This window comes from Aptenodytes patagonicus, chromosome 7 (assembly GCF_965638725.1).
Source record: "Aptenodytes patagonicus chromosome 7, bAptPat1.pri.cur, whole genome shotgun sequence".
NCBI classification, from domain to species: Eukaryota; Metazoa; Chordata; class Aves; order Sphenisciformes; family Spheniscidae; genus Aptenodytes; species Aptenodytes patagonicus.
Genome location: NC_134955.1, coordinates 27,019,312 through 27,046,593, shown reverse-complemented (window position 1 = coordinate 27,046,593; position 27,282 = coordinate 27,019,312). Strand labels below are relative to the sequence as shown.

At 51.6% G+C, this 27,282-nt stretch overlaps 1 protein-coding gene across 6 annotated transcripts; it reads left to right on the top strand.

Moving 5' to 3' along the window:
• Nucleotides 1–2,358: 2,358 nt before the first annotated feature.
• On the top strand, nucleotides 2,359–25,143 carry TP53I11 (tumor protein p53 inducible protein 11). 6 transcript variants are annotated; one of them, XM_076344427.1, is made up of 10 exons: nucleotides 2,388–2,433; nucleotides 3,667–3,716; nucleotides 7,594–7,738; nucleotides 16,895–17,028; nucleotides 19,942–20,313; nucleotides 21,440–21,498; nucleotides 22,070–22,118; nucleotides 22,561–22,657; nucleotides 23,603–23,704; nucleotides 24,921–25,143. In XM_076344427.1, the coding sequence occupies exons 5-10, from the start codon at nucleotides 20,185–20,187 to the stop codon at nucleotides 25,052–25,054; spliced, it is 570 nt and encodes a 189-aa protein (XP_076200542.1). In that variant the 5' UTR covers nucleotides 2,388–2,433; nucleotides 3,667–3,716; nucleotides 7,594–7,738; nucleotides 16,895–17,028; nucleotides 19,942–20,184; the 3' UTR covers nucleotides 25,055–25,143. The 6 variants fall into 6 exon arrangements, with proteins under 6 accessions (XP_076200546.1, XP_076200545.1, XP_076200542.1 ...); XM_076344428.1 differs by lacking the exon at nucleotides 16,895–17,028 and having other exon boundaries at nucleotides 19,945–20,313; XM_076344425.1 differs by lacking the exon at nucleotides 16,895–17,028.
• Nucleotides 25,144–27,282: the final 2,139 nt, after the last annotated feature.

Below are 27,282 nucleotides of genomic sequence, written 5' to 3'. Positions count from 1 at the left end.
CAAGCTGTGTCACACCCCATGCCTGCCTGCAAGGAGTCACAGGAGAGATGCTGCCTGTATCCATCCGCCTGTTGCGTGGGGAGCCAGAGAGAAATGCTTGTGAAAGCCAGAGGTTACTTATCAAACCGCGGTTGCACAGACCAATACTAATGCTGTGACGATCCACCCTGACGATACAGCATCAAAGAGAGAGGGGAGAGGGGCAGAACTCGGGGCGCGTTTTGTGGCGGTTGTCCTGCCATTGAAATACTCGGCAGGGAGGAAAAAGGCTCTTCCCAGGCCTCTGAATGAGGAAAAGGTGTGTGGGAGATCTGGGCGGTCTCAAATAAAGCAGTTGCTGCAGAAGGCCTCTGGCTCTCGTTTATGAATTCAAATCTTGTCTGAGAGTAATATTTTCAAAGGCACGTTTATACGTGCCAGAAATAACCCCGGAGCTCTTCATGACATCAGATGACACAAATGTTTGAATCACTTTTGAAAAATGACATTTACTACTTCTGAAACTCTTACCTCGATGCAGCAGCCTGAGCTATCCTTGGAAAACTGTCTGCTCGTTACTTCTTTGAAACAATTTTGAGATCTCCTTGAATGCAAATTTCTCTTTAAAAAAGCCAGCATGACATATTTTGACTTTCCTTGTTTGACAATATCATAGTTATTTCATCTCAATAATGTAAAACATGATTGTTTCAGCTTTGCCTTCTCATTTTGCTCTGTGTGCTTTTGTATTACATTATCATATTTCAATGCCACAGAGCCCAGATGGAGTACGTATAATATTTCATCTCTTGTACATGTTCTGGCACAATCACACTGAAAATTTTGAACTTAATCACAGTAAAATGTTTCACTACCTCCAAGTCAGGACTGGATTTGTTTTGGAATTTTTTTTTTTTTTTTTTTTTTTGAAAACAGAGAATCTTCAGCTTTTTTTTCCCCTGTTATGCAGCAAAATCAGCTATTGAAATGTCAGCTATTCCCTCGGAAGAAATGTTCTGTTTCCCAAAGATTCATTACTTGGCCTCTGTGAAATGAGAAGTTTCAGCCCAGTTCCCAGTGGACGAGCCTTCAGTTTCTACAAGGACACCCTTGTGTTTGCAATGACCTCATCACACCGGACGTTTCAGGATGCGGCTCCCCATTAAGGTTTGGCCATGGTGTTAAAGCGAGTTCAAAGGCTCCCACCCCATCCCGTCCCTCTTTGCTTCCCTCTCCGTGTCCCTCACCCGGGCACATTGCCGTTCTGCTGTTTCCGTGGTCCTCCTCTAAACCTCTAAACCGGATCAGTGAAATGAGCTGGGTCAAACAAACACACCAGAAACCTCACTCGGAAAAACGACGAGTGGCATCAGGACAGAGACAGAGCTGCCCCCTGCTCCGCCGCCACCACTCCATGTGCTCATTGCCCCCGGCATTTGCTGTTTACCATGTTGTCATTCTCTTTCATTACAATCTCATCTGGTCTGAGCTAACTGCAACATTAAAATGCCAGCACACCCATTCTGCTCTCCGAGCATCCCTCCAGAGGGACCTAGTGATGGGAGCCTCTCTCCAGGACAGGCTCTGGCCGAGGCTGGCAGGGGTAGCTGGCCCTGCAGCTCTCTGTGCAGAAGCAGAGCCAGGCTCTTTCTCTGCACGAACTCATTTGGAAAAAATATGCATGTTCCCCTGTGCACAGGTTTCTTCTCTTTTGCCTTTTACAGGGAATTGTATAACAGTCCTTGAAACCACGCACTCATGACCAGAACAACCGAGGCCCCGTTTGTATTGTAGAGAAGGACCAGGACAATCTTGCCGCTAGCCCTCACTTCGCCCCAACCCTCTAAACACGCAGAGATGAAACATCCCTCTGGCAGCTTCCCAAAGGGGTGGGTGGGGCGAGGAGCCTTTTGTTGCTCCCAGTTACTGATTTATTTTCATGGGCCCCCGCCGCCCCTCCTTCCCTCCCAGAAGCCAGGCCCTTGGACGCTGCTCTTTGTTCCCACGCGCCGAGCCGCGGTCACGCGTGGCCCGGGCGCAGCCCACGCATAACCTACATATAAGCCACACGGAACCCACGCGTAACCCACAGGTAACCCACGCAGCGCCCAGACCGGGCGGGCAGCTGCTGCCTTCCGACGTGGCCGGCCGGTGGGGGCCGCGATGCCGGTGCCGGGGCGGACGGCGGGCCCGCCCCGTCGGGCGGGCGGTGGCGGCGGCGGGTCCCGCCCGCGGTGGGCCGGCCCGGGCGGGCGCGGTAAAGGCGGTGCCGCGCGGGGGCCGGGCTTAGTCTGGCCGCCTGCGGGCTGCGCGGCGACCGCCGGCCGCCCCTGCCGCCCCCGGATTGCTTTGCCCATGGGGCAGCCGCGCCGAGCCCTCGGGATCCCCCCCGCCGCCGCCGCCGCCGCCGCCGCCGCCGCCGCCGCCGCCGCCGCCGGGACGTGCGCTAGGGCGGTGAGTACCGCGCGCGTCCCTCCGCGCCGCAGGCTCTCCCCGCCGCGGGCTTTCCCCGCCGTCCCCCGGGGTCTCGGGGAGCCGAGTCGGGGGGGGTGTCGGGGGCGCGGAGCGCGCTGTGGCCGTGCGCCCCGCGGGAGCCCGCTGCTGGCAGCCGCCGTCCGGCCCCCGTTCCGCGGCGTCCCCTCGGAGAGAGAGGGCTTCGCGGAGTCAGCGCGGGCGGGGGAGGGATGGATGGATGGACGGACGGACAGACGGACGGACGGACAGGGGCGGCAGGAGACGGAGCAGCCCTTGTGCTGGCTGCACACGGCTGCGGTGGGACCGTCTCCGTCCTGGCCATGCGTGGTCCGGGTGGGGTGGGTGGAGGAGGAGGTGGTGGAGCGCTGCATCCTGGTGGGAGAGTGGCGGGTTACCCGGAGGCGTGGGGGGGACAGTAGCCATGCCGCCCTGCAAGGTGACGTGCAGGTGGGTCCCTTGGCTGGGAGCTTTGTGGGGAGGGCTTTCTCCTGGATGTCACCCTACGCAAAGGCTGGGGACCCATGGCACTTCTTTCCTGGAAGTGCCCATCCTTTTCTGCTTGCTCGGGAAGAGTCACAGGAGGACCACGGTCCCCAAATGGGTGCCTCAAGTGCCTGAAAGGGGAGGCTGTGTACTGACCACTGCATGGGCTGGGAGGTCAGCCTTGATGGCTGAGCCACGCTTGGGGTTGGGATGAGGGAGGCTGGCACGGCCGTGCTGCCATGGGATGCAGCCCTGTAGGTGTGCTGGGGAGCCCTGGCTGCAGGGAGGGCTTGGCCGTGGGGGACAGGATGGTACTTGGGCTGGGGATGGAGGGAGAGGGACAGGGCGGGAGAGCTGCGCTGCAGGAGGGAACCGGGAAGAGGAGGCAGAACAGACCCCCTGCCATCACAGGAGGGATAAGGCGGGGTGAGCTAGCTCTCAACGGGCTCTGCATCCCTGCCTGGGCACTCGCACGTCCCTGCACGCTGAAATGTCTGCCGTGTGACTTGTGTGGCCTGGCTGGCCCTGCTGAACAGGTGCACTGCTCTGTCTAGAGCAGCAGCAGGTCTTAGGTTTTCCAGGTGAGTACAGCTCCAACTGAGCAAACCGGGCTGAGGAAGAAGCAGCACCTTATTCAGTGCCTGCTCCTTGCCCTGCCCCAGCACTGCCTGGACTTGGAGTCCACCGAGCCTTTCCGTTACCTGAGCAATGTCCCTGTCCCTCTTGCAGCTGCCTGAGAGACAGGACCAGCAAAGCCTGAGCTGCAACTGATTAAACAGGTACCATTTAATCCATCTCCTCTGTCTGCAGAGGCTGGGAGGTATAAATGCCAGCAGCAACCAAAGCCGTGTTGACATTAGGGCTACCACCAGTACAGCTAAGCCATGAGAAACTACAGAGTATGCAAGAGTACTAGCTATTCTGGACTTGGCATAAGTAACTTGCTTGGTAACTCTATCTTGCACTAAAGCAGAGCCTGCTGAATAATGACGTTCAGGGCCCGTGGATGAGGAAAGTGTTTTTTAAACAAATAAATAGTAGTTACACTTTAGGCAGGGGAGTCCCCCCTGGGAGGAAGTTTTCTTAGAAAGGTTTTGGTGAAAACCAAAAATAAACAAGATCCTAAGACTCAGCATGAAGGCGTCTCAACTAGCCCTAACCATATCTCAGCTAGGTTGCATAAATACACCTGATGCATGCACAGCGGTTTGCGAGGAACACCATGAACCTGTGGTGTCCTGGTGCTCTCGGCAGAGAGGGGCTGGGTACTGATGGCAGCTGGGAAAAGTGGGACTTAGTTGCTTTAGAATGTGTCCGTGTGTTTTTGTTCTTTGTCTGCTGCGCAGAGCAAGGTCAAGGGAGCTCTTCTCTGGGTAGGTGATTTGTCCCAACCAGGAGGCTGAAGAGGTGAAGTCTGCCATACAGTCTCAAGGGAAATAGATCCCTTCTGCTTGTGGGCCTCTAGTGAGGATTTATTGTAGAGAGATGTGAGCACAAGACCGTCTCCAGAGATGTACATCAAGGTGGGGCTTGGGGTGGCCGTTGATCTGTGGGAGAATAAACCACAGAAATGCTCTGCCCTGAGGTTTTCTGTCCATTTGGAGCTGCTTGGAGGCTAGGGCCTGATCCAAAGGGAAATGTTTTTCTATTGTTCTCAATGGGCATCGAGTGCTGAAGTGTGCAAAATGCCCAGAGTACATCTGCAGCTGGTGTTTGCTTGTCCTGCAGCTCTCTGAAGGTCAAAGTGTTTAATAGTAGTGGCTGGGGCTGGGAGGGATGGTTCCACATGACGGTTACAAGCATCACTTTGAGCTGTTTGGATTGTGAAATGTTCCTTGCTGCGTGTGTATTTGGTCCTCATCCAGTAAGTACCCAAATTTCTAATGAGAACTGCTAAATGCAGTTACAACACAAAGAGTATCTCCCTCTGCTGCAGGCAGGATGGGCTGCCTTGCCACTGGGCTGCCCAGGAGGCTGCACGTTGACATGGGGGCTCTTCTGGGCTGGCAAAAGTGAGAAGAGACCAACAGGACCATGAAGTGGGGGTGTCTGCCTTCCTAGTGCTACGTTTTTGGTTTCAAGCCTTTCCCTGGTGCACAGGAAAAGCACATGTGCACTAGAAAGATGTTGAGATTGTTTATGTTCTGCTTCTGGCCTGGCGCCAGGGGGAATGGCTTGGTGACCTTGGCACTATTGCGACATTATTTATAGAAAGCAGATCTTCTGGGTTTTGTATTTTTGACGTAGGAATGTGAAAACAAGTCTTGGGAAGAAAAGACCCAATGCTGGCCCCCAAATACATTGGGACTTTCTCCAGACCAGGAAAAACAACACTTAAGAGGTGTCCAGGTGTTCTCTGTTCACATTGCTTCCTGCCTTCCCTTGGAAAATACGGGTTTGGTTCTGTCCTGGAGATCGCAGACTAGCATGAGTTCACTCTATGTTTGAAGATTTCTTGCTCAAGATGCTAAAAGATGTTCACAAAGACAAATCCAGCTATAACCAAAGACACTTTGATGGTTCAGACATGAAGGGAAATGATAAATGACTCTGGCCTTCTTGGGTTTCTTCTGTTTGTGAAGCTCTCTGTCATCTGCAAGGATTAATGCATCTCAGTGTGTTTCAGTGCCCATCTGTGGTGCTGGTTAGTGTGGCTGCCCCCGGATGACAGATGGAGAAAATGAGGCTCAGAGATGTGCAGGGTCTTGCTGGCCAACCCACCATGCAGAAGCCCGTGCTAGCCCCATAGCCCTGCCTCCCAGGGCTCTGATAAAACCCCAGTGGCAAACTTTCCCTCTGGGTTTTGCAATGGGGGTACGTTTCTCACCCTCATCCTGTGACGGGGGTGTGTGTTCCAGTTAGCTAAATCCATGTATGTCTTTCTATCCCTCTGTATGCAAAATAGGAACTTATTGAGCACATTTGTACATTGGTTTTGATGGGGAAATCCTTGCCTAGGCTGTACCTGACTCATCTGTACCAGACCTTGGTTGGACCCTTACCCAGCTCATCTTACAGGGCAAAGCCGAGGACCCAAAGGATGTCCAAAGCCACAGAGTCTGTGAGAAAGCTCTAGTCCAGATTTATACTGACTGCCGCTGTGGTTGTGGGGAGGAGGGAGGAGAGATCTGTCGCCAAAATGGGGAAGTGATCAAAACGATTGTAGCTGGGTTTAGTGCTAAAGGTGAGAGGCTTCTGCTGATGCTGGTGGTCAGAAACCGTGTGCTCACTTTCTGAACCTATGGGGCCAAAATCAGAAGCCTGAGCATAGGGACTGGTAGCTGGCTGCGTTGCTTCAGAGCTTCCTAGAAGTTTTTGTGAGGGATTTGGATTAAGATAATTTAAGTCAAAGGCACCAAGGAGAGCATGGGAAGAAAAGCAGTTAGAAATAAATCAAACAGTGATTCGGTAGTCCGGTCTCCTGGGGAGTGGTATTAGCAGTATGAGTTGATGTAGTGGGAGATGCGCACAGAGGAGTGTCAGATAATACTGGCCACCAGCAACCTAATTATTTGTTTGAAGGGATTCTGTGTTTTGTAGGGAGATTAGCGTGTAGTCCCCTTTGCAGCTGCCTGCTGCTTAGTACAGGAGAGAAATCCCTCCTTTTCTTATTAAAATCAGGCAGCACTTCAACTGCCCGGCCCAGAGGGGCAGGAGGAAGGCAGGTGCAGGCAGAGCAGCACACAAAGGCTTGCAGCCCTCTTGTTTTTAGCTGTATCCTGCCTGGGTTGAGAAAGTAAACAGTTTGAGGCCGTGTCAGCAGCCGAACAAGAGACCTACAGAGAAAACCCACAAGTCTTCAGGAAACTCTGTGGGTGACTCAGCCGGTGTTTTTGTCTGAGTACGCGTTCATTCAGTAACCTATGATGGCAGCAGAAGTGCTCTTTTGTAGTGGTGCCATCTTATGAGTGAAATGCAAACCTCTGGTCTCCGGTTGTTTGTAGTCATGGAAAGACTTGAGAAGCTTTTCCAGCTGACAGGGGTTATTTCAGGAATCCCACTGCTGAGCCCTAAAATCACGCCAGCCCTTGCTGGGCGCTGTAGTCTCTTTCTGGGCTCACAGCTGGGCCTGCTGTAGATGCAGATGGCTGTGACAAAGAGCAGGCAGTTTACCGAGGTCAGCCTGTGCACACCGTGCTTTCCCAACCCATCTTCCTTACGGCCAAGAAGGTGCCTTTAATTCAGCCTTCCTGGCTGTCTCGCCCTGCCTTGCTATGCACGACATACACCCGTCTAGGCAGCAGCCTTGCTGGTCCCCTGTACAGTGTTGCTGCAAAGCTGTGAGAGATACATGGGCGATGGACAGCCTGGGTGCAGATGCTCTGCCGTGCTATACGGAGACTGAAGGAAGGAGCGTGTTATGGAAATGGGGGGCTGTATTGCCAGCAGTAAAGGAGTTCCAAGAAGCAGGCTATCCGCTTAGGAAATGAGGTATCTTAAAGGTCCATGATTTTAAGTCCCTCTGAATCCTTCTGTTGGACATTTAATTTTAGCTGCCTGGCACGTCATTCAGGGTAAATGGTCGGTGTATTCCAAGGAGGTAGAAATGCGAGCTGCCTCCTCGCAGAGGGGAGAGGGAAACTCAAAAACTGCAATGCTGAGTCCAGAGGAGCTGGGTGGTATTGGCTTTTCACCAAAATTTTCTTTGTGGCCTAGGAAAAAAAGTTACTGTAGAAGCTGCTTAATAGCAAAAAAGAGCACCCAAACATTGCTTCACAGAAAGTGGAAATCTGCCAGGAGTCAGAGAACAGGATTGAAGAATTTCGACCATCTGTCTGCGCATTCCCAGGTTGTTTTCATGGTAAGTGAAAATAAAATTTAGGTGCCTTTAATACCAGCATTACTGGTGAAGCCTCTGAAAGTGCTGGCCACAGATCTGGTGTGCTTCTGAACAGCAGGCACCTATAGTGCATCCTCCCAGCCTCCGCCCCCATTGCCCTGCCCAGTGCAACCATTTGCTCATTGCAGCATATGAATGTGTTCTTGCCTTGTCTGCCGGCAAAAACCCAGCTGCTGTACATCATGAGTTCAACAAGCCCTTTCTGCGAGCCATGTCAACATCCACTGTTTAAATCTCTGGACAAGTAGGATGCATTGAGGGTTGATGGATGGAGGAATAATAAAGCAGTTGAGGTTATCTCCTCCAGCCAATTTATTCCCTGCTCCACATCACCGTGCAAACCAAGTGCCTTTCGTTTGCGCTTGCAAAGAACATGGGGGAGAAGAGACCAGCCTGCAATCCCCAGAGCCACTGCTGCATGGGAATGACATTACAGGTAAGGTAATGGGGAAGGTGTTGACTAAAACCTGACACGTCTGTGTCATGAGCTCTTCTAAGCAGGAGGCTGTGCTATATGCTTGCTGATGTGTATACACACACACACTGCTGTTGTATGATGCTGATATTACTGTAGCTGCTTGTATCCAAGTGTCTGAGACTTAAATAGAAACAAGGGAAAATCCCTAAACAACCCTTCATGGTAGAGATGGGACATCTGGCAACTCTGCATTTTCCGTGGTTACTTGAGACCCTCATTTGTCAGTGCTGGTGCTGCTGGCACTTGGCTTCCCGTGTGTTCCTGTTGCCTCCTTGTCCCTGGGTAGAGGAGTCAAACAAAGGTAGGGAGTCAATGTGTAATTTGGCAAGGAAAAGGACTAGTCAGTAGTACCTTTAGCCTTTTTTTCTTAAGGCTTCTCTCACATGCACCAGCCGAGATGGGGAGAGAGCTCCTTGACTATGGGACCTCTCAGTTCTTCTCAGGTATCCCCCGTCACCAAGGCTATTGATGCCACATTCTGGCATCCACTCCTTTGTCTCCTCTCTGCTATAAAAAGAGAAATCTTGCTTTAGTTCCTTAGGCTGATGTGTGTCCTCTGTGGCTGTGACTAAGAGCAGTTCTACTTAGGACATAGCTTCTCTGGGCCCAGCAGAAGAGAAGGGAGCCCCTTCCCTTGCAGGTTTTTTTATAATCCCAAAGTCTAGGTTCAGGTTAGGTTAGGTCTAGGTTTTTTTATAATCCCAAAGTGTGACTCCATGCTGTGAGATGGGCAAAAGTGATACAGTATTTGCGTAGGACTAGGTAGTGAGAAGTTGACTGCAAGGATCAAGAATTTGTCTTGTCTGCCCACATAAAAACAATCAAAAAAAAAGAGGTAAGCCATTGCAGGAGATGCATCCTGTCCTAAAATAGGCACCTCTGGGAGATGGCTCACCCTACCTATTTCCCAGGGACCCAAAAAGAGGGAGGTGAGGAGAGCTATAGGTTCATGTTATATTTGACACTTCCAAGTCCCACTCTCTCTACCTGTGAAATGCTTTTGTTCTGTGCTGGGGACAGACTGTCTCTGTGTGTGATCCTCGCAGTACACATACACTGGCCTTTTGTGGAAGCCCCGAACCTCTCATGCATCAGAGGCATTGTCTTTTTCAATCTTCTTTATATTATTTCTGTTTTCTGATGAAAGCTTTCTAAAGGGTACTTGTGTGCTGAATATCCATTGCTGATAATGCACATTATGAAGTCCAAAAGGAAGGCTGAGATTAAATGTCACTCACTTCACCGTCGGGGAATTCAAAGAGCCTTGTTGATCTGTGCATAATTCGGGGTTGACAGCTCATGCATAAACAGACGTGCACATACACATACACGTGCGCATGCACAGAGTGTTTTCCCCTGACTTAGCAGCAAATAGAAGCAAAGTCAGGTTTGTATCAGCTCCTGTGGGGGTGTGGGTGGGTGCAGCATTTGGGGGAAAAGCCTGTAGGTTCTTCGGGGGTGTTCGACTTGAGAACCACACTGGCAAAAGCGATAGCTTCTTGGTAGTGCGATGGGCTCCCCTCTGCCTTCCTCCCCTGTGCGGCACCGTGCTGAGCTGTGGCTGCTTTGGTTTTACGCATATGGGTTTAATCTGACCAGGAGGATCTTCCGAGAGCTTCTGGCATGTGCGAAGGTGGTATTGATATGAGGTTCACCCCAAGGTTTCCACAGTGCTTTCTCCCGCCAGCAGGGAATCAAGACAGAAGAAAATTGATGTCATGCTAAGCTGGTTGTTACTCAGGCCAGGAAGGGCATTTCTGGCTCTGACACGTCACGTGTAATTAACCAAGTGCTGCACGGGAGTCTGTAGCCTTCCTCAGCAGCATGGGGTATCACAAGCAGGCAGTTGGCACTGGTGGGGTACAGCCTGGGCAGTCGCCTTTGAAATGTTATACCTGCTAAGAGTAAGCCATATGAACTTGGGTGGTAGGTTTACTTTTCATATACAACTGGGAAGGCTGAGGTCTGAGAGGTTAAATGACCACGTCTTGGTTGCATGGAGGGGCAGCAGCACCACCAAATTTATAATCTAGTATTTTGGCTTTCAGGCTTGCGATTCTGTATGCTGGACTGTAACTCCTCCTGAAAACAGCTGGTTTCACTTCCAAGTGCTTCGTTGCAGGAGAGCGTGCTACTTGTGGCTCCTTGCCGGTCTGGGGGACGGTTCTGCAGGCTGGTGCTCCACAGACATGTCCCCATGCACCACAAGCTGCCCTGCTAGCGGATTGCTAGGAATTTCTTTTGAGGCGGTTCGCCACCAACTTGTGAATTAGCAGAGCCTGCGCTAGCTCTGTCAGCAGCTATTTAGAAGTTTTCCTCTTCTAAATCTGTCCTCCTAGCTCCTGTTTGCCCAACATGGGGAATTTTGCATCTAACATTTTTAGCATTAACCTGTTGCTATGGAAACCGCTAAGGTGTCAGAGGGAGCTTTTTGCCACTTGGGGGTAGGCTACCAAGTTGTCGAAGTATGTGTTTTGTTGGGAGGCCTTCTGCTATGCAACTCCCTGAGCCCGTCTGCATGCCTGTGCTTATTTCGAGTCTAAGGAGCCATGAGGGAGTGATAAACCTGGAGTTGTAATTGCATGCAAATAAGGAGGGCTTAATATTGGCAGATTTTTCAGGGAGGATGTGAGAATGTGTTCCCAAGCTGCAGGTGATAGGTCCAAGTGGTATGTACGGTGGTAGTCCAGGGCCGAGAGATGAGAGGGGTATTGGTCTCTAGGACAGTAAATGGTTATCCTAGAAGCAGGAGTCAGGGCTCTTACTGACATCTCCCAGCAGGGAGTCTGGGACAAACTGCTCCCTGTGGCTCCTCTCTCCCCTGAGACTAAGGTATAGGGGAATACCAAAATACTCTGGTCTGGCAGCCTGAATTGTCTTTACTAACCAGTCTCAAGAGATCGTCACCATGCAGTGGAACCCAAAGCAAGTCCACACAAATCAAACCGTAGCTTTTATTTACATAAAAATAATATATAGTTGATTTATTAATATAAAATTTATTATTAGTTATATATAAATTATATATATTTTTCTATAAATAATATGCTCTTACAGGATGTGGATGTGACCATGTAATATGGGAAATGCTCTATAACACAGGGTTGGTGACAACTCAGCTGTTGACTGATGGTCACTCGGGCCATTTCATATCAGGCCTGATTTATAGGACTTCTCTGTCGTAGAAGCAAACTTTATTGCTTGCACAGCGAGAGGCTCAAGTCCTGCGAGTGCCTATGTGCCTGGGACTCAGGAAATATCCTGGCCAGACCAAAAGGCAATCTCTCTGCTTAATGCAAATTTATTCGTCTGCCCTTTTTTCCCTGCTTTGTGTGTGCCTAGACTGCACATCTGGTCATATCATGACAGACTATGGAAGAAGAGGAACCCATTGTTTTCTACAAAAATGGAAGAAAAAGATCTGATGGTGCTGGGACGTCCTGCAGCAGCTGTTCTCAGGCTGGGGCTGCAAATCCAGGTGCGATACAGGTCAGGAACCTGCTTTTGGGGTGCCGGAGTGGCACAGCCTTATTCGTTTCATCTTCCATTTCATGGCTGTAGACTTGTTGGTAGTTTATAAATTGCGGTAGTTGCATTGTGCTGGGTAAGTTACTGGACTGCAGATAAAGAAGTAATGTTGCGGGAGAGGTAGTTCATCTTCTTTTGGGGGAGAGTCCATCAAGAATGGCTTTGAAATCACAGCCTCAGTGACAGTATACAGAGGGACGTTGTGCTCGTGTGTGGCTGAGGGGACCAAATCTCCCAAATTGTAATTTCTTACAATTTCTTTTTGAGTTCTGGAAAGGGACAGAGCTGGAGGATAGTTGGGAATAAAGGGCGTCAGCTTCCTGGAGGGTTTGTGAGTGAAGATTGTCAAGTGTCTGGGGTCACAGTGGAAAGAAATTCTGGGGAGGTTTGAGGTTGTTGGGGGGAGGAGTGCCGAGAAGCCTTGTTTTACTGTGATGATCCAGTATTCAGCGGTGTTGTGGGTACGCAGCATGTGTCTGGGCTTCTCCCTCGTCCCAGGGTTACTTTCCATAGAGTTTCTCTGATCCTGTGTCATTCCTCAGGTGTGAGGCATGGGCAATGAAATACAGAGTTGCATCAGATTTTCTGTAAAACTGACCTTTATTACCCTGTTTGATTGAGGGGTTCTCCTGGTTTTTTTGAAGTTGCTCTTTTCCAGTAGCAAGGGTTGATTTACTCACTTTTTTGGTGGGTTTTTTTGTGTGTGCGCGCATATGGGTTTTAATTTTCCTTCTAATGTTTCCCTGTAGAAATCATCTGCAGGACAGATGGCCTGCTAAGCTTCTGGGACTGTCTCCCACAAACACCTGTCTAAGGCAGCTGGGAAATCAAAGAGGAATTCTCCTCTTTTAATGCCCTTAAAGAAAAACAGCACCCGATCCCAGTATGTCCTATTTCCTTCTCTCTCCATCCTCCCAGCTCCCAGGGAAACTTAACTGCTTGGTGGTGGCCATCTGAGGTGAAGGTGAGGGGCTGGGTTCTGGCTGTGGGCTGAGGCTGGGACGTGGCTGCCCGAGCCATCAGGGAGAGCAAGGGCAGCTTTGGGGTGATGGATTGCTGTGGTCGGCCGGGCCGAGAGCCTCAGCGGCGGGGAGGAGGATGATGGAGGGGATAGGCTTGTACGTAAATAATACAGATGGGAGTTGCTGAAGCAGCAGATTGTACCTTGCGTCCTTTGTATTTGCAGCCAAAACACTCCTCAGCAGCAAGGGATGGGCTACTTGAGAAAGCAGGTTATTGTGGCCAAGCTTGTACTTGGGGGGGGGGGGGTGTGAGGTGGGGGGGGCGCATGCATGTGATGGACGAAACGTGAAGTCTGTCCCCTGTGTTGGGAGCCCACTGAGCCATGTGCAGCGGGGCTGCGGTGGGGCCAGGTGTCCGACTGGGCACCTGTGGGGTGTCGTGTGTGCTCGTCGTCGTAGCCGTGCAGGGTGCCTGACCGAGTGTGTTCAGTGTGTCGCAGACTGCCCTGCCAGCTGCTGCGGGGAGCAAACAAGCATTTCTCCCCTGAGGTGAAGCCCGGGTGCCCTGGCTCGACGTGGAGGGGTTGGCGCATTGCTGCAGGTGGTGGTTAGCAGGCCGGCAGAGTGTGGTCGCTGTGTTTAATTATAGCTCCCGTTCGAGAAACTAGTAGAGCAACAGGGGGTTTTTAGCTTGTTCTTAGGAAATGGAGCACTTCACAGCTTTTGATTGCTATGTAACACATCCTGTGACACGGAAAGAAACTTTCCTGTGCTCTCTGCAAAAGGAAATTTGAAACCTATGGGCAATAAAATCCTTGAGCTGGGCCATACCTCCCAGATGGTATGGCTTGGCCCCTGATAATGGTGCTTCTTGGGGCAGGATGTTTTTACGGCCACAGGGAGCTTGCAGGCAGGAGCCGCAGCGCCTGGGGGCAGCGGGAGAGACGGGGCTGCAGGGAAAGAGCCCTGTGGAGGAGGGTGCAGGGGCTGAGCCTGCCCGGGGATGCAGCCCTAAAGCAGGCAGAGGGGAGACTTCAGGATGTGTGGGAAAGGCTGAGCAGGCTTTGGATGTCCTTTTCTGCCTGCAGTGGTAATAGGGTAAGAAACACAAATTAACTCTTAGGCTGTCCCCTGCTGACTGGTGATGCTGGCCGCTTCCGTTGCGGTTGTGGTTGCTGGAGCCACATTAGACACAGGGTGTCACCATCTTGCACGTGGTGGCTCCAGGGCCAACTCTGCACCGCTCACAAACAGCACTGGAGGGCATCCGGCCGTGCCTGGCCGTGGGGCACGTCTAACTTGCAGGGTGAGCTTTGGACGTGCCTGAGGCGACTCTTTGTGCACCACAGGTGGTTTCGGTTTTGAGGTTTCCTCTGGCTTGTCTGTAGGAGATGATATGGAGGCACCCAGCGAAGATGCCTTTTGACTTAGGGATTTTCCTTTGCGTTTTCATTTTCTGTAGGAGCAGGAGATCTACTGTTCAGGTTTGTAGGTTTTCCCTAGGGAGGACACAGTGTCCCTGTGCCTGTTGGAGTTGCTCAGGGCAGCAACAGGGCTGTGGCAGAGCTGGGAATGAACCTCTGGCAAGAGATGTTTCCTGCTGGTGTTGCAAAGAGCTTTCTGTACTGAAAGGGAAGGTGTTTATGTGGGAAGGGAGTCCCATGTACCTGGCTTGTTACAGGTGAGAAATCTGAAGTATCTCTGTTGCTTAGGTGTACAGACTGTGCCAGACTGAGCAGGAGCAACAGCCATGTTATGCTGCCATGGTGGCTGAGTGCTAATTGTTTCTACTGCCTGAGCATCAGGTTATTTTTGGCTTCATCAAGTTTCATTCCCTGCAGGTCTCTGAGGCTTCCTGATCTGTAGAAACTGCTTTGGAAGAGTTTCTCTTCTCTAGGGTGGAGAACTTACACCCCTCATCCAGGGCATGGGTGGCAGTATATTCTGCCCAGCAAAAAAAATGCAAATTATTCTGTTGTTGTTTTAAGATGTGTTGCTAGCCCAGAGTGTGCAAAGTCATGTGCTGCAGCTGACATGGAAGAAATCCACTGGGAGATGGGGATGGCGATGTGCTGCTGCAGCTCACTGGTGGCCGACAGGTCCTAATCGTCTAGATTTCCATTCTGGATAGAAATCTAGGCAGGGAGCTGGTTCAGTCACTGTGGGTTTGGGATGTGTGGTTGCAGAAGTACAGCGTGGAGATAGCTGTACCTTGACAGTTACATGGGACATGGGGAGTTCTGGCTCAGGGTCTGCTCCACCATGGGTTTCCTGGGGAAACTTGTATTAGGCTGTTTGGATAGGCTCCACAAAGATGCTTTGTGGCTCTCAGGTGTGTTATTGGGTTAGACATAAGGGATTTGCCTCATCCCTCGGAATTTCAAAGTCTTGAAGTGTCTGAGGATGTTTACCAAGAGATTTTCTCTATGTAAAAGTGAGCAGACTGAGCCTTCATATGTGGGGGGGGGAAGGAGTCTTAGATCCCACTGGATTAGGCAACAGCCTAATGTTTGCAAGAGCCAACGTACTTAGTACGTCTGTGGATCCTGTCCTTAGTCTCCTGATGCTTCCGAAGTGGGGATATTATCCGTCCTGAAGGTGCAGGGCTGTAGTAAGGTGAGATTGTGAAACACCGAGATACTTTGTTAATGAGCCTAATGGACAAGAAGAGGGAAGAGATGGCTGTCTGGTGGAAAATAATATGTGGAAAGTAATCTTTCCCGTTCTGGCTGGTCTTGCTCTTGTATGACTGCTCTGACCTGTGCATCTACTGCCTCTCTTCTTTGCCCTGCCCATGTGTTTGAACCCAGGCTTTCTCACTACCTCTGCATCCAAGTAGGTATGGGGCCCAGAGCAGCTGCTGTGGACCTGGCACTGTCGTCACCAGCAAAGAGACAGGACCACCAGAGCCTGGAGAAACAGAAGAAGAGCTGGACAAATGCGTTACGGCTGCCGGGGCCTTGCAAGAGAAATGCTGTGGGCATCAGCCTGGCTGTGAGAGCCGAGTACAGCGCAGCTGCCGCGCTGGGTGCCCCTTGCATGTGCGGACGCCCTTGTGCTGCTGCAGCGCTGGAGAACTCCCCTGGGCTTTGCCAGGGTGCTCCCAGGGGAAGTCCAATATTGTAAAGGGACAGTGCTGCTGCTTCATACTTACTAGTGGTTCCCAACCTGTGGTCCATGAAAGATGCTTAGGCATGGCAAGTGCCCTGTTAGGCTGTTACAAAGGACATATATCCACTGCACCTTCTTGGTTAACTCTTAGGTATAACAAATCAAAGTGAGCTCAAGATGTTGAGTTGTCTCAGGCGTATTGACTTGGGAAATCTAAAACAGGAAAGCAAGAGTCCTCTCCCTGGCCTGAACATGATAGAGCTGAACAAACTTGTGGCCAGCTTAAATGTATAAACCTTTTACTCATTATCCTGGCTTGACTCTGTTTCATTTTCTCTTCCTCTGCTTGCGGATTGGAAGTGCCCTCAAAGCCTTGGAGAGAGAGGTTCTGTAGTGCCACCTTTTTAATTTGAGCAGCACTGCTTTGTCGGGTAAAAGGCTGCACCGTGGATGGCAGTGCCACCGAAACAACATCCAACTAAGCAATAGGCAGCAGCCCTGTCCCCAGGGTCCCCTGGGGAGCCATGTCCTTGCAGGTGGGCAGGATAGCACCCATCAGCTGCTTGGCAGCGGCTTGCCGAAGCCGTAGGCAGTCAACTTCAGGTGCCTGCAGGAATGGGGTCTGGTTCCCCTCTCACAGCGCTGTGCACCTCCCTCGATGGGTGCGCAGCTCTGGCTGCTGCAGCATCATCGCGTGTGTGGTTGAGTCTCCCCTATCCCATGCTGCAGAGCTCCTCTTCTCTCCAGATTCTGGGAGGGAAGCAGAGATGCTGGGGGAAGAGCTGTGGAGGTGGGGAGAGATTGAGCTATCATTAGCGTGGCACCAGTGAGGTTTCTTTCCACCACAAAGCAGTAGCTATCAAAATTGAGTGCAGTGTGCTGAACAGCTGAGGAAGGGAACAGATACTGAAAGGAGCCTGCAAAGAAAAAGGATTTTGGAGGAAAAAAACCCTCTTTCAATTGCACATAGGCACTGACCATCACTGAGAGCTGTGGTGGGGAGTAGGAATTGCTGTTTATGGTGATTGATCTCCACAGCCCCTGGGATGCTCAGAAAATGGATTAAGGAGAAAAGAATCGCGGGAGAAGGAGGAGGTGGAGGTTCCCCTTTGAAAACTCACGGGCTAATAGAAAACGTCCTCTAAATTGTCAGTGTGTCAGGATACATTAATGTAAGTATAACGTTTTCAAATCCTCGGCATCTTCTGTCTGAATGTCATTGAATTAGCGCTAATGCATTCGTTAGCTCATTAGTCATTAATATTCAGTATTCGTTAGACAGGCTCTTTCTCTGGAAGATGGGGATAATGAGATGTGGGACTGGCTGCGGGGCCATGCTGTAGCTGTGCTTAGTGTGGTGGGAGTGTGGTTTTATGTACCGAATGGCCTTCGGTGATTGTTTTATTGGCACTTGTATCTGACCCACATTGTCCTGGCTCTTGGCCAGTGGTTTACCACAAATTAGTGGAAAATCTTAGTGGGAGAGCAGTGCTAATGATGATGTGGATAAATTTCCACCAACTCCTGCCCTGAAAGCAACTGGCGAGACAACTGATGAAGGCAAATTCTGATCTTCTGGCCTGTGGTCAGAGTTGCAAAACTGCCTCTGTAATCACAGAGCTGTTCGTTGCTGTCTTCATTGGTGAGTCATGGAGTCTCCCCTTCAGTCCCCACCACCGTCCTTTGCTTCTTGCCCTCAGGAGAGATTCTCTAGATCTGAGGATGTCTTCTTCCCCCCCCCTCCATTTTTTCCTTTTCTCTCTCTCCCCCCCCACCCCTTTCTCTCTTTTTTCTCTCTCCCTTTATTTCTTTTTATTTCTTTTTTTTTAATTTTTATTTCTTCTTTTTTTTCTTTGTTTTTCCCATCCCATCTTCCCTTCCCCTGCCATTTCTGACCATGAAGAGGACAGAGTAAGAGGTGTGGGCAGCAGACTTTCCATAGCAAGTAACCAAGAGGGATCCAGAGGTGCCGACTGCTGTGGCCAGCACACTCAGCACCCCAGGGTCCTATCAAGACCAGCAAGCCTCGGGTCTCTTGTCCCTGGGGAGGGCTTTGGTGACCCAGGGTGAGTAGGATGCTGTTGCTCAGGCCCTCTGCCAGACTTTTCCCTCAGCTAGCAAGTCTTTGTGGAAGGACTTTGCTTTGCTCCCCACCAAAGTGTACAGGGGAGGGAGAGTGGCTGAATAGGTACCCAGCGCCTTCACAGGGGTGTGAGTGTCCTCCCAACAGCATGGCATACCTGGGGCACCGTGCGTCAGCCCTTCGCTCAGGGCTGTCCGCCCTGTGTCCGAGGAGCTGCATTGGGCCAGGTGAGAGATGTGGGATGGCCTCAGATTGGTCCTGAGACTCGGTGTGAGAGAGAGGAGCATTCAGCAGAGGGGTGTTGCTTCAGGATTGGGCTGGATAGCTTTGATCAGAAAACGCTGGGCTAGAAATACCACAGCAACAGGTCTTCTCTGGTTTCAGTGGCAGTGCACTTCTGATGGGAAAGCACTCAACACCCAAGCTGCTGAGTCTGGGTCTGCCAAGAGCAGAAGGGACTGCAGAAACTGTAGTAAAAGAAATTAAAAAGAGGTCAAGCTTTTCTTTTTGACACGTCACTCTGGCTTTGGGGTGGATTTTGTGTGCAAATTATCTAGATTTGAGTACACACAAGTTATTGTGACAATTTGAGTCAACAAACTCCAGACAAGCTAAATCTTCCAAAATTTTCTACTAGCAGCTACCTTTTGAGCTTCTTGCCTTGTGCTTGAGTGTAGGCATGAGTATACAGCTTCCACCTTCCTCCTGAGCAGTTGTTTTCCGTTGTCCTACTTCTGAAATATTTCTAGACCCTGACTGCTACATCTGGCTCTGTGCTGCCTTTCCAGGAACCTGGGCTTAGTTATTCAGTGGAATAAGAGCAAAAAACCGCAACCAAACAAAACCCCCTACAATCCAAAAGAAGCACCTGCAAAGCCCTGAGTAGCTGAACTGGCTTGCTGGAAAGCATTTTGCCTGTGGTCTGCTGAAAGGGTCTTATTAAACCCTTGATCATGGGATGCAGTCTTTGCACTGTCCCAGCGAGACCTCTTAGCTTTGCCTTACAGAAAGAGTTACGCTGGGCACTTGCAGATGTGACTGTCTGCTCTTGTCTGGACAACCACAGGGAAGGGTTTTCCTGCGAGAGGGAAAGCCCTTGCAAGGCAGCGGGACAACACTTGCATGCACGATGCCAAAATAACTGGCACCTCGTTTCATTACTCCCTGAAGACTCGTGAACTCTTTAGACATGAGCATAAATTCTCTCCTCCTGGGGCAGCTGTGGGAAGGCTCAGCTGGGGCATGGGACTGCCGGTGCTTGCCTGGGCTGGATTAGTTGTGCCTTGTGCCTGTGGGGGTTCGTCTGTGGGTCTCTGGGAGGGTGAAGTGGAAAACGGAAAAACGTGTTTGTGTTCAGCTGGGCCAAGATGAAATGAAGACAAATTGGAAGAAAAGACTTTCTGAACTGAGGGTTTCCCAGGTTTTATGATTGCAGGATGATAATAGAGTGATTTCATGGGACTCTTGACACCTCTAACTTTATACCACCATGCCAAGGCAGAAGTTTTCTCTTCCGCCGTAGCTTCTGTCAGTTATCTTTGTCTTGTTCTTATCCCAGATAGTATTTGTAGTTTCTGCTTGCTGTCATCTTCTGTATCCCAGAAAGCAATGTATCCTTGCAAGGAAAGTCTTGCCTGTGGCTTCTTGTTATTCTGGGGCTGGTGTGCTCTGGCACAATGTGGGGGCTGCAGCATCTGGCAGGGGGAGGAACAAATAAATACCTGAGACTTGTGTGGTATTTGGCTTGAAATGGCAGCTGAAGGGTGTGATGTATGGCACGGAGAAAGACAAAAGGCAAAGCATCACTTACTTAATGACTTTAATTCCCCTAGTCTGGGAAGCATTTAATTCGCCTAGTCTGGGAAACAGCAAAGATGTACTGTTGGGCATTGTCTCATGCGGGGATAGGCCAGACTATGGTTTGTAGGTCAAAAGCATTTATAGCTAAATGCCCATACTAAAGCCACGCTGCTCTGATTTTTTTCTCCCCCCCCTTTTCCAGCAGATCCCGGTGATGGTGGGATCACCCTGAGATGAGCCACCCGTAGCCGGGGCCGGCCCCATCGCCAGGGCTCCCTGCACCAGGACAATGAGGAGCCGTCTGCCAGCCTAACAGGAAGATTTTGTGGCGGTTGTTGGTTTTTTTTCCCAAACCTCGTGAAATTTCATGTGACGGCAGAGCCGCTTCCCGCGCCCCCCTTGTGCTGCCTCACAGCCGAGGACTTGGTGGTGGAGGGCCACCACCATGGCAGCGAAGCAGCCCCCGCCACTGATGAAGAAGCACAGCCAGACCGACCTGGTGAGCAGGCTGAAGACACGCAAGATCCTGGGGGTCGGCGGGGAGGACGATGACGGCGAGGTCCATCGCTCAAAGGTGAGAGGCAGGGGAGAGGGAAGCCCAGATGCAGTAATGACAGAAAAGAGACCTTCTGCCTGGGCAAACCGAGGTGGTGTGTTTTTTTCTCAGCACCTAACTTCCGCACCCTCTTTTGTAGAAACAGGGCTCCCAGCTCCATTCTGTAACAGGGCTTCTGTAAAATGAGGGGTGAAGGCTGTGGTGGCATGAGCAATGCTGTCTTTGAGCAGCGATGAGGCACACAGCCTGCTGGGTGCACGGGAGCTGCCCGAAACAGCTTTTTGTGGTAACGGGGTGAGCTCTGCCCTCAAGCTGCTTTAATCCATTCCTGAAATTGTATTGCTGAGACACCCGTGAGCTAGCTCAGAGCTGGTGCCGTAGGACCGTGGCACTACCAATGCCCACCAGCCGGTGGCCTGGACACTGGAGCAGCGATTTAAGCAGCAGTGCTGCAGTGCCTCTCGGAAGAGGCCTGAATTGCAAACAAACAACCTGTTTCAGTGAAATACCAGAACTGGAGGACAAGGGTGAGCCCTGCAGGAGCCCTGTCCTGGATGCTCTCTGGAGAACTTGCCAGCAGGGCATTGCCCAGCTCCTGCCTGCATGTGGGAAGCCACGCAGAGCTCTCTCAGAGCTCTCTGCAACCAAAAGGTCCCCCAAGTACCTTTCCCTGTTGCTGGTCTGTGTAGTCTTCCCATCCGCGTGGTTTGGGGAAGTCACGGCTGGGCATCACTCTGAGCAGTGCGAATGCAAGAGTGGGACGGACGCTGTGACACCCCGAGGGCTCTGCTGGAGCCTGTGCTCCATCGGGGTGTGACACGCAGGTGGTGTGTGGGAGGAGACGGTTCCCTATTTATGTAGGTAAGAGGAGACAAGTTAATGTTGACCCTGCCCCAGCCCCACGCTGCATGTAGCTGATGCCAGTAAGGGAGCAGTAGAGGCTGCAGCTCCTGATGGAAATCAAGGCAGCCTTCGGCAGGCGTTGGGACTAAGAGGTCACAGATGAATCCCTTGTCCTCATCCTCCTTCTAGCCCTCTTAAACTTTCACATGGGGTTAGGTATGCATTTTTGGGCTGGCGAATACTGCCTAAAGGCTGGGGAAGGGACTGCTCGGTCACCTTATGTCTTTTATTTGAATTTCAGATTAGCCAAGTACTGGGAAATGAAATTAAGTTTGCTGTCCGGGAACCACTGGGACTCAGGTAAGATACTGGGCCACCTTGGAGCTGGGTCATCTGAGGGCCCTTGGGCACAGCATCCCTAACAGCTCTGGCCGCTGACACCAGCTCTGCTGCTGCACCAGTATCACTGGTCCCTGCAGGTGCTTCTCGGGGGCCATGGGACCAGACCAGCTCTGCTTTCTTACCCCATAAATCAGTCTGAGGCCCTCAAGCTTTTGTCTCACAGCAGGTGCTGAGAACCACAGGGACTGCATGGGGCTGGAAGAGCTCCTGGTCTCATGTGCCGGAGTGGTGCGTCTTGTGGGGATCCCACTCTGCACCATCCTCTTGGCAGGCTCGCTTCCCTCCTCTGCTTGCATCAGGGGGATTTCAATTCTGTCTCCTCAGCAAGGCCAGTCTGCACACTGAGGCTGGAGGTAGTGGGGCATGGGGAGCCGAGTCCTCCCATGGGAGGCTTGTGGCTACCTCGGTTGTGCGAGGGGGGAGGATGAAGGCTGATGACCAAGCAGGCAGCCAGGAATGCTTTGTGAAGCATAAGCAATGGGATCGCCCCCGTGCTCACGCCACGTCCTCTGTCTTCCTTCCCACGCAGGGTCTGGCAGCTGGTTTCCGCCATCATGTTTTCCGGGGTCGCCATCATGGTAAGTGAGGGACTGGTCCTGGGCACCGCCAGCTCTGGCTGCCAAAGGGGTGCCCCAGTGTGGCTCCTTGGCCCCCGGCATTTATCCCCTTCCTCTGCCTCCAGCAGCTGCCGCTGCTTTCTCTTTCAAGGCCTTTGCCCTCACCATGTCTCAGTAATGGGATTTGCTAGCAGTGTCCTTGGCAGTTTGCTCCTATCACCAGAGTCTGTTTTCATTAGCAGGGTCATAAACCACACGCGGCATGGCAGCCTTGGCCATAGAAACCGGCCGTGAAGCCAGTAGCTGACATGCTGATATTTCTTGCGCCTCCTTACTTTCCAATTTCCTGGCCAGCGGCTCTGATCCCATAAAGGCTTGATGTTGGATCACTGCTGCCTGAGAGGACACATTTTGATGGGCCTGGCCAGTGCAGGCTGCTAAGTCTCTCTCTTGCCTTTACCAGGCTCTTGCTTTCCCTGACCAGCTCTATGATACCGTCTTTGACGAGGAATCGGTGAGCAGCAAGACTCCCATCCGGCTCTATGGAGGAGCTCTCCTCAGTGAGTGCCGTACCACTGTACGTGGGGTATGCCGCTGCCCCATAGAGTAAGGGGACGAGAGGCCAAAATGGGAGGACGTGTCAAAGTCTGTGCCCAACAGGACAACTGCAGCCGGAGAGCAGAAGATCTGCTCTTAGCAAAGAAATGGTTTGTTTAGGGGTATTTTGAGAAGCTCGGCCACTGCTGCTTTTTCCTAGTAGGGGCTCAGGCTCGCTACAGGCAGGGTAAAAAGGGCTGTGCACACTCTAAATACCTGGGGGAGTACCCCCAAGTGCCCCAGCAAAGGGGAATCGCAGATGGGCTGGAAGATGGGGTGCTGGGCTGCAGCTGGGGCCAGACCCTCCTTGTGTGAGTGGGAGGAGAGAAGGGGCAGGCAACGGCATCCGGGGAGGGCCCCACGCGAGGGGCCCAAGAGGTGGGGGGCAAAGGACAAGAAAGTGAGGGGAGCCCAGAGAAACGGTCTGGAGAAGACAATGAGTGGAGGAATTAAACACACGGGATTTGTGTAGCTCTGCACCCCGCACTGTGGCCGCTAGTGCTCCCAGGCTGCAGGGACTGCACCTTCTGGGTGCCCAGCCAGATAGCCTTCGGGGCTGGCACGCTGCAAAGGGTGGTGCCCAGCACCAAAGGGTAGGCAGGTGCTTGGCAAGGCATGTTTTTTTTGGGGGGCGGCTGGGGCTGAGGGCAGGCAGTTGGGTGGGATGCCCTGGCCCAGGCGGGCTGGCGGCCGGCTCCTTCCTGCAGCCTGCAGCAGCACCTCGCGGGGATGGCTGGAAATGCAGCGGCCGCAAGCGGCCGGGAGAGCGCAGCTGCCCGCAGAACTGCTTCCCTCCATCCTCCCGTGGGAGGCCAAAACGGTTCGTGCGGGAGCAGGTGGGTGGGCTGCCCCTTCCCAGTGATCCCCCCCTGGCCCTCGGGCAGCTGCGCTCTGCTGTCCCTCTGCAGGTATCTCGCTCATCATGTGGAACGCCCTCTACACGGCTGAAAAAGTCATTATCCGCTGGACCCTACTGACGGAGGCGTGCTACTTCGCCGTGCAGTTCCTGGGTGAGTAGCTGCAGCCACCCAGTAAGGAGGAGGACGCAAAGGATGGGGGTGCATGCTGCGTACCCCCACCAGGCAGGGAGGAAGGAGAAGTGGAGGTGGGCAGAACAACTGGCGTTGGAACAGTGCCTTTGGGTCTGATGGAAGAAACTCTGGGTTGTGCGGTGAGGCCCTGGGAGTCACGGTGGACTCAGCTGATGGGGAGATGCTGCCTCTGCCACCTGGCTGGCACAGCCACAGGGGTACCCAATCCCCAGCTGTCCCTGTGCTGTGCCTGGCTTGTGCTGGAGACAGCTCCTTTGCCCTGCGGGACTGGCAAAGATAACCTGGCCCTGGGAGCATCTTCCCTGCCAGCTGCTCTCCCTTTTCCTTCCTCATGGAGTAGCCTTTGCCTTGGGCTGCTCACCAAAGGGTGCCCAGGTGCAGGGGAGACATCTTCCTCTGACAGTTCATTTATTTTTCTCCCTAAAAACATTCTGGCCTTCATAGCCAGCACAGGTCATCTCCTGGAGTGGGCTGCCTAGGTGCTGGAGCTAACAAGACAAGACTGTAGAAACCTACACTAAAAAGGGGGATGTTTGGTCTTACCAAAACAGAGAATAACAGTTCAGCTTGTTTCTAGGGAGCTTGTCTATGTTTAACAATGGAGGGGTTTTTGCATGTCTACATTGGTAGCTCACTAACTGTATTATAAGGTAGCTGGTTTAGATATGGACTATGTGTCAGTAGCCAAAAAAGAGAGGTGCTCGGAAAAGAGGTAGCATGTGTGGACTGTGCGTATTTTGTAGATGCTTCTAAAGTTGAAAAATGTTTATCAATCAATCAGCACTGAAGTGGTCAAACCGCAAAACAAACTCTGGAACATGCAGCTTCCACAATTAACACCTGAGCACGATGGAAACTCACATCTGTGCGAGTGGCCATTTTGGGCTGTGGCTGCCTGAACATAGGGCTGCCTTTAAAGCAGGGTTTCTGTAAGTGAGCACTCTGGGGACCGTGGGTCTGTGGCTAACTTCAAGGCTGTGAAATCAAACTAGTGAAGAGCCCGTGCCATGGGTTCACTGTGCCTGTGAGCCTGTGGCAAAAGCTTCTGCATCTGCAAGTCTCGGCAGGTCTCACTAGGAAGCTGCATTAGAGGGCAGTAGAAAACAGCTTTGTGCTACTTGTCTCCATTTGTTTTTTCATCACCAACCTCTGCCTTGTCTTCCTCCTTCTCTAGTTACCACTGCCTCCCTGGTTGAGAGTAGCCGGATAGCCACAGGTGCCATGCTCCTCCTGGTCAGCCGAGCCCTCTTCATCCTCATCAGCATTTATTATTATTACCAAGTTGGACGCCGTCCCAAGAAAGTCTAATTCCTGGGCTTTTTGTCATGGGAAGGGTGGGAGGGAGGGGTTTGTGTCGGTAATTTTGCATTATAATTATAACTTTTTGTTTGTTTGTTTGTTTTGGTTTTTTTGTTAGTCCCTTTTGGTTCTAAAGTGGTTTCCTTCTTTTCCACTTACCGGCATGAATCAGTGTGTAACTCGGTGCTGGTGGCATTGCCAGGTGAAACGGGGGGAGAGCAGTGTCGGGCAGGACCCCCCAGCCCCTCTGCAGGAGGCAAGGAGCAGCGGGAGGAAGGCTCAGGGAGGTGTGCAGGCCTGGCAGGCTCAGGGAAAAGAGCCAGTTTCCCAGGGGGAACTGGCCGATGGGATCACAGGCTCTGGAACCCACTGGAACAAAGCACAAAATAAGACCAGCACATTGAAACCAAATCCCTGAGGAGACAGGGCGAAGGACTTGGCTACTCCCCTTGGTAAGCCTTGCACCTGCCTGGTGGAGTGTGCCCTCGTGTGCAGCTCGTTCCCCTTTTAGCAAGTACTGACTGTCCAGGTAGCTGGGAGCTGGACGAGGCTAGTTCTAGTTCAGCGCTTTGCAAACAGCTCTTCTTTCCTTGCTGCCAGAGGTGCCACCCTGCCTTGTAGTTTTACACCGGGTGCTGTGCAGAGCTTGGCCAGAGATACAGCAAAAGAAGAGGGAGGCTTCTTGCTTGTTCCCTTCGCAGGGACAGCAACAGAACAGTGGAGCAGCTTGAACTACAATATGTGAGAAGCAAAGGAAGCTATTGGAAAAAGCCTGTTGAGTACAAAGATATCCCCTTGCTTGGGATGTTTCATGAAGTTTCTAGGCTGGGGTCCTGTCCCTTCACACCAGAGCACTTCCTACAGTTGCAGCTTTACTGATGGTAGCAGCAGTGGTAGGTGTGAGGTAGCATCTGATGCTTTAGTTAAGCAGGGGCTGGAGTAGTGCTGTGGTTAGTGCTCGTGAGGGCAGAGCAAGCATCAACACAGCTGCTTGGGTCAGTGAGCAGCCTCTAGAGATGAACCCCAGCTGTAGGAGATGGTGTTCCAGCTCTGCTAATGTGCAGGTATCACAGCTCTTCTGACTTTGAGGGGAGAGGACCAAAGTTTGTAGCATTAAGATACTTAACTGGGATGAAGAACAGCAACAAGCGGCGTGTATGAAGGCATCATTGCCTTCTCTCGCCCAGACAAGGAAGGACTAAATGTGCTTTAGTACTCACTGGCCACTTTCTCCAACACCTCCTGGGCTTAACAGCTTTGGCTGCCCTACTTCCTAGCAGTTTCCTTGCGGATTATCCCTGTCCACAGCTGGAGGCGGCCTTTTTTGTTCTCCATGGGACTAAAGCCAGAAGATCTGTGTACAGGATACGGACTTCTTACTCATGTGCTACTGTTGACTGGATCAAAGTGTGCCCTGGAATAGAGCTGACGTCCCAAAAATCCCAGTAGAAAGATGCCTACACAAACAGAAGTGCTTGTGTGAACAACAGCCCTCAAGCCACTGGTGAGACTGGGATCTATGGCTATTGCTGTTTAATATCTTAGTAGAGTTAGAAGAAGGTAGTGGGTAGTTATTGTGTGTTGTGTTAGTGCTTTTGGCATTTAGAAGCAGCTGCATAAACTTGGGACACTGTGTGCATTGTACCTACTGGCCATGCAAAATGTCTGTCAGGTAAGAATATTGGAAATAGTTGAACCAGGAAACATCACAACTGTAATATTTTTCTTTTCCTAAGTAAATCAAATGGAGAGGCAACATCCAACAGCAGGCTAAATTCTGGAGCCTCCCAACAACACATGCCTGCCAAGCTGCTTTAAACATGTCCAAAATATGATACTAAGCAACTAAAACTTGTATTTAAGGGAGCCTTCCTGTTCAGGTGGAAGAGTTGGGCTCTAAGAGGGAAACAGTTTCCCTGTGAGGCCGGAAATGATCAAGTGCCGCCTGGAGAATATCACGAACTAGACCGAGCGGTGCTGCGCGTGGGAGCTGGAGCGTGGCACGCTGCGGCTGTTGCTCTCACCCTGCACACCACCTGCATGGGCAGCTGCAGTACAGCACTTTGGCTGTAGTTGTTGGTATAGGTACGTGAAGCTTGATTCTTTGTGTTTTGGGGGTCACATGAATGTATACACAGACTGACCGTTGGTTTTGGGGGGGTGGGAAATTGTGTTTCTAGGAAAGACAAGTAAAACTGACCACAGCAAAAGCAATCTTGCAGAAGAAGGAAATGGAG

Coding starts and splice junctions, on each gene's coding strand:
- TP53I11 (XM_076344431.1), top strand. CDS start 20,185: ATGGCAGCGAAGCAGCCCCCGCCACTGATGAAGAAGCACAGCCAGACC. Junction 20,314..21,439: donor GCGAGGTCCATCGCTCAAAG/GTGAGAGGCAGG, acceptor TTTGAATTTCAG/ATTAGCCAAGTACTGGGAAA. Junction 21,499..22,069: donor CGGGAACCACTGGGACTCAG/GTAAGATACTGG, acceptor CTTCCCACGCAG/GGTCTGGCAGCTGGTTTCCG.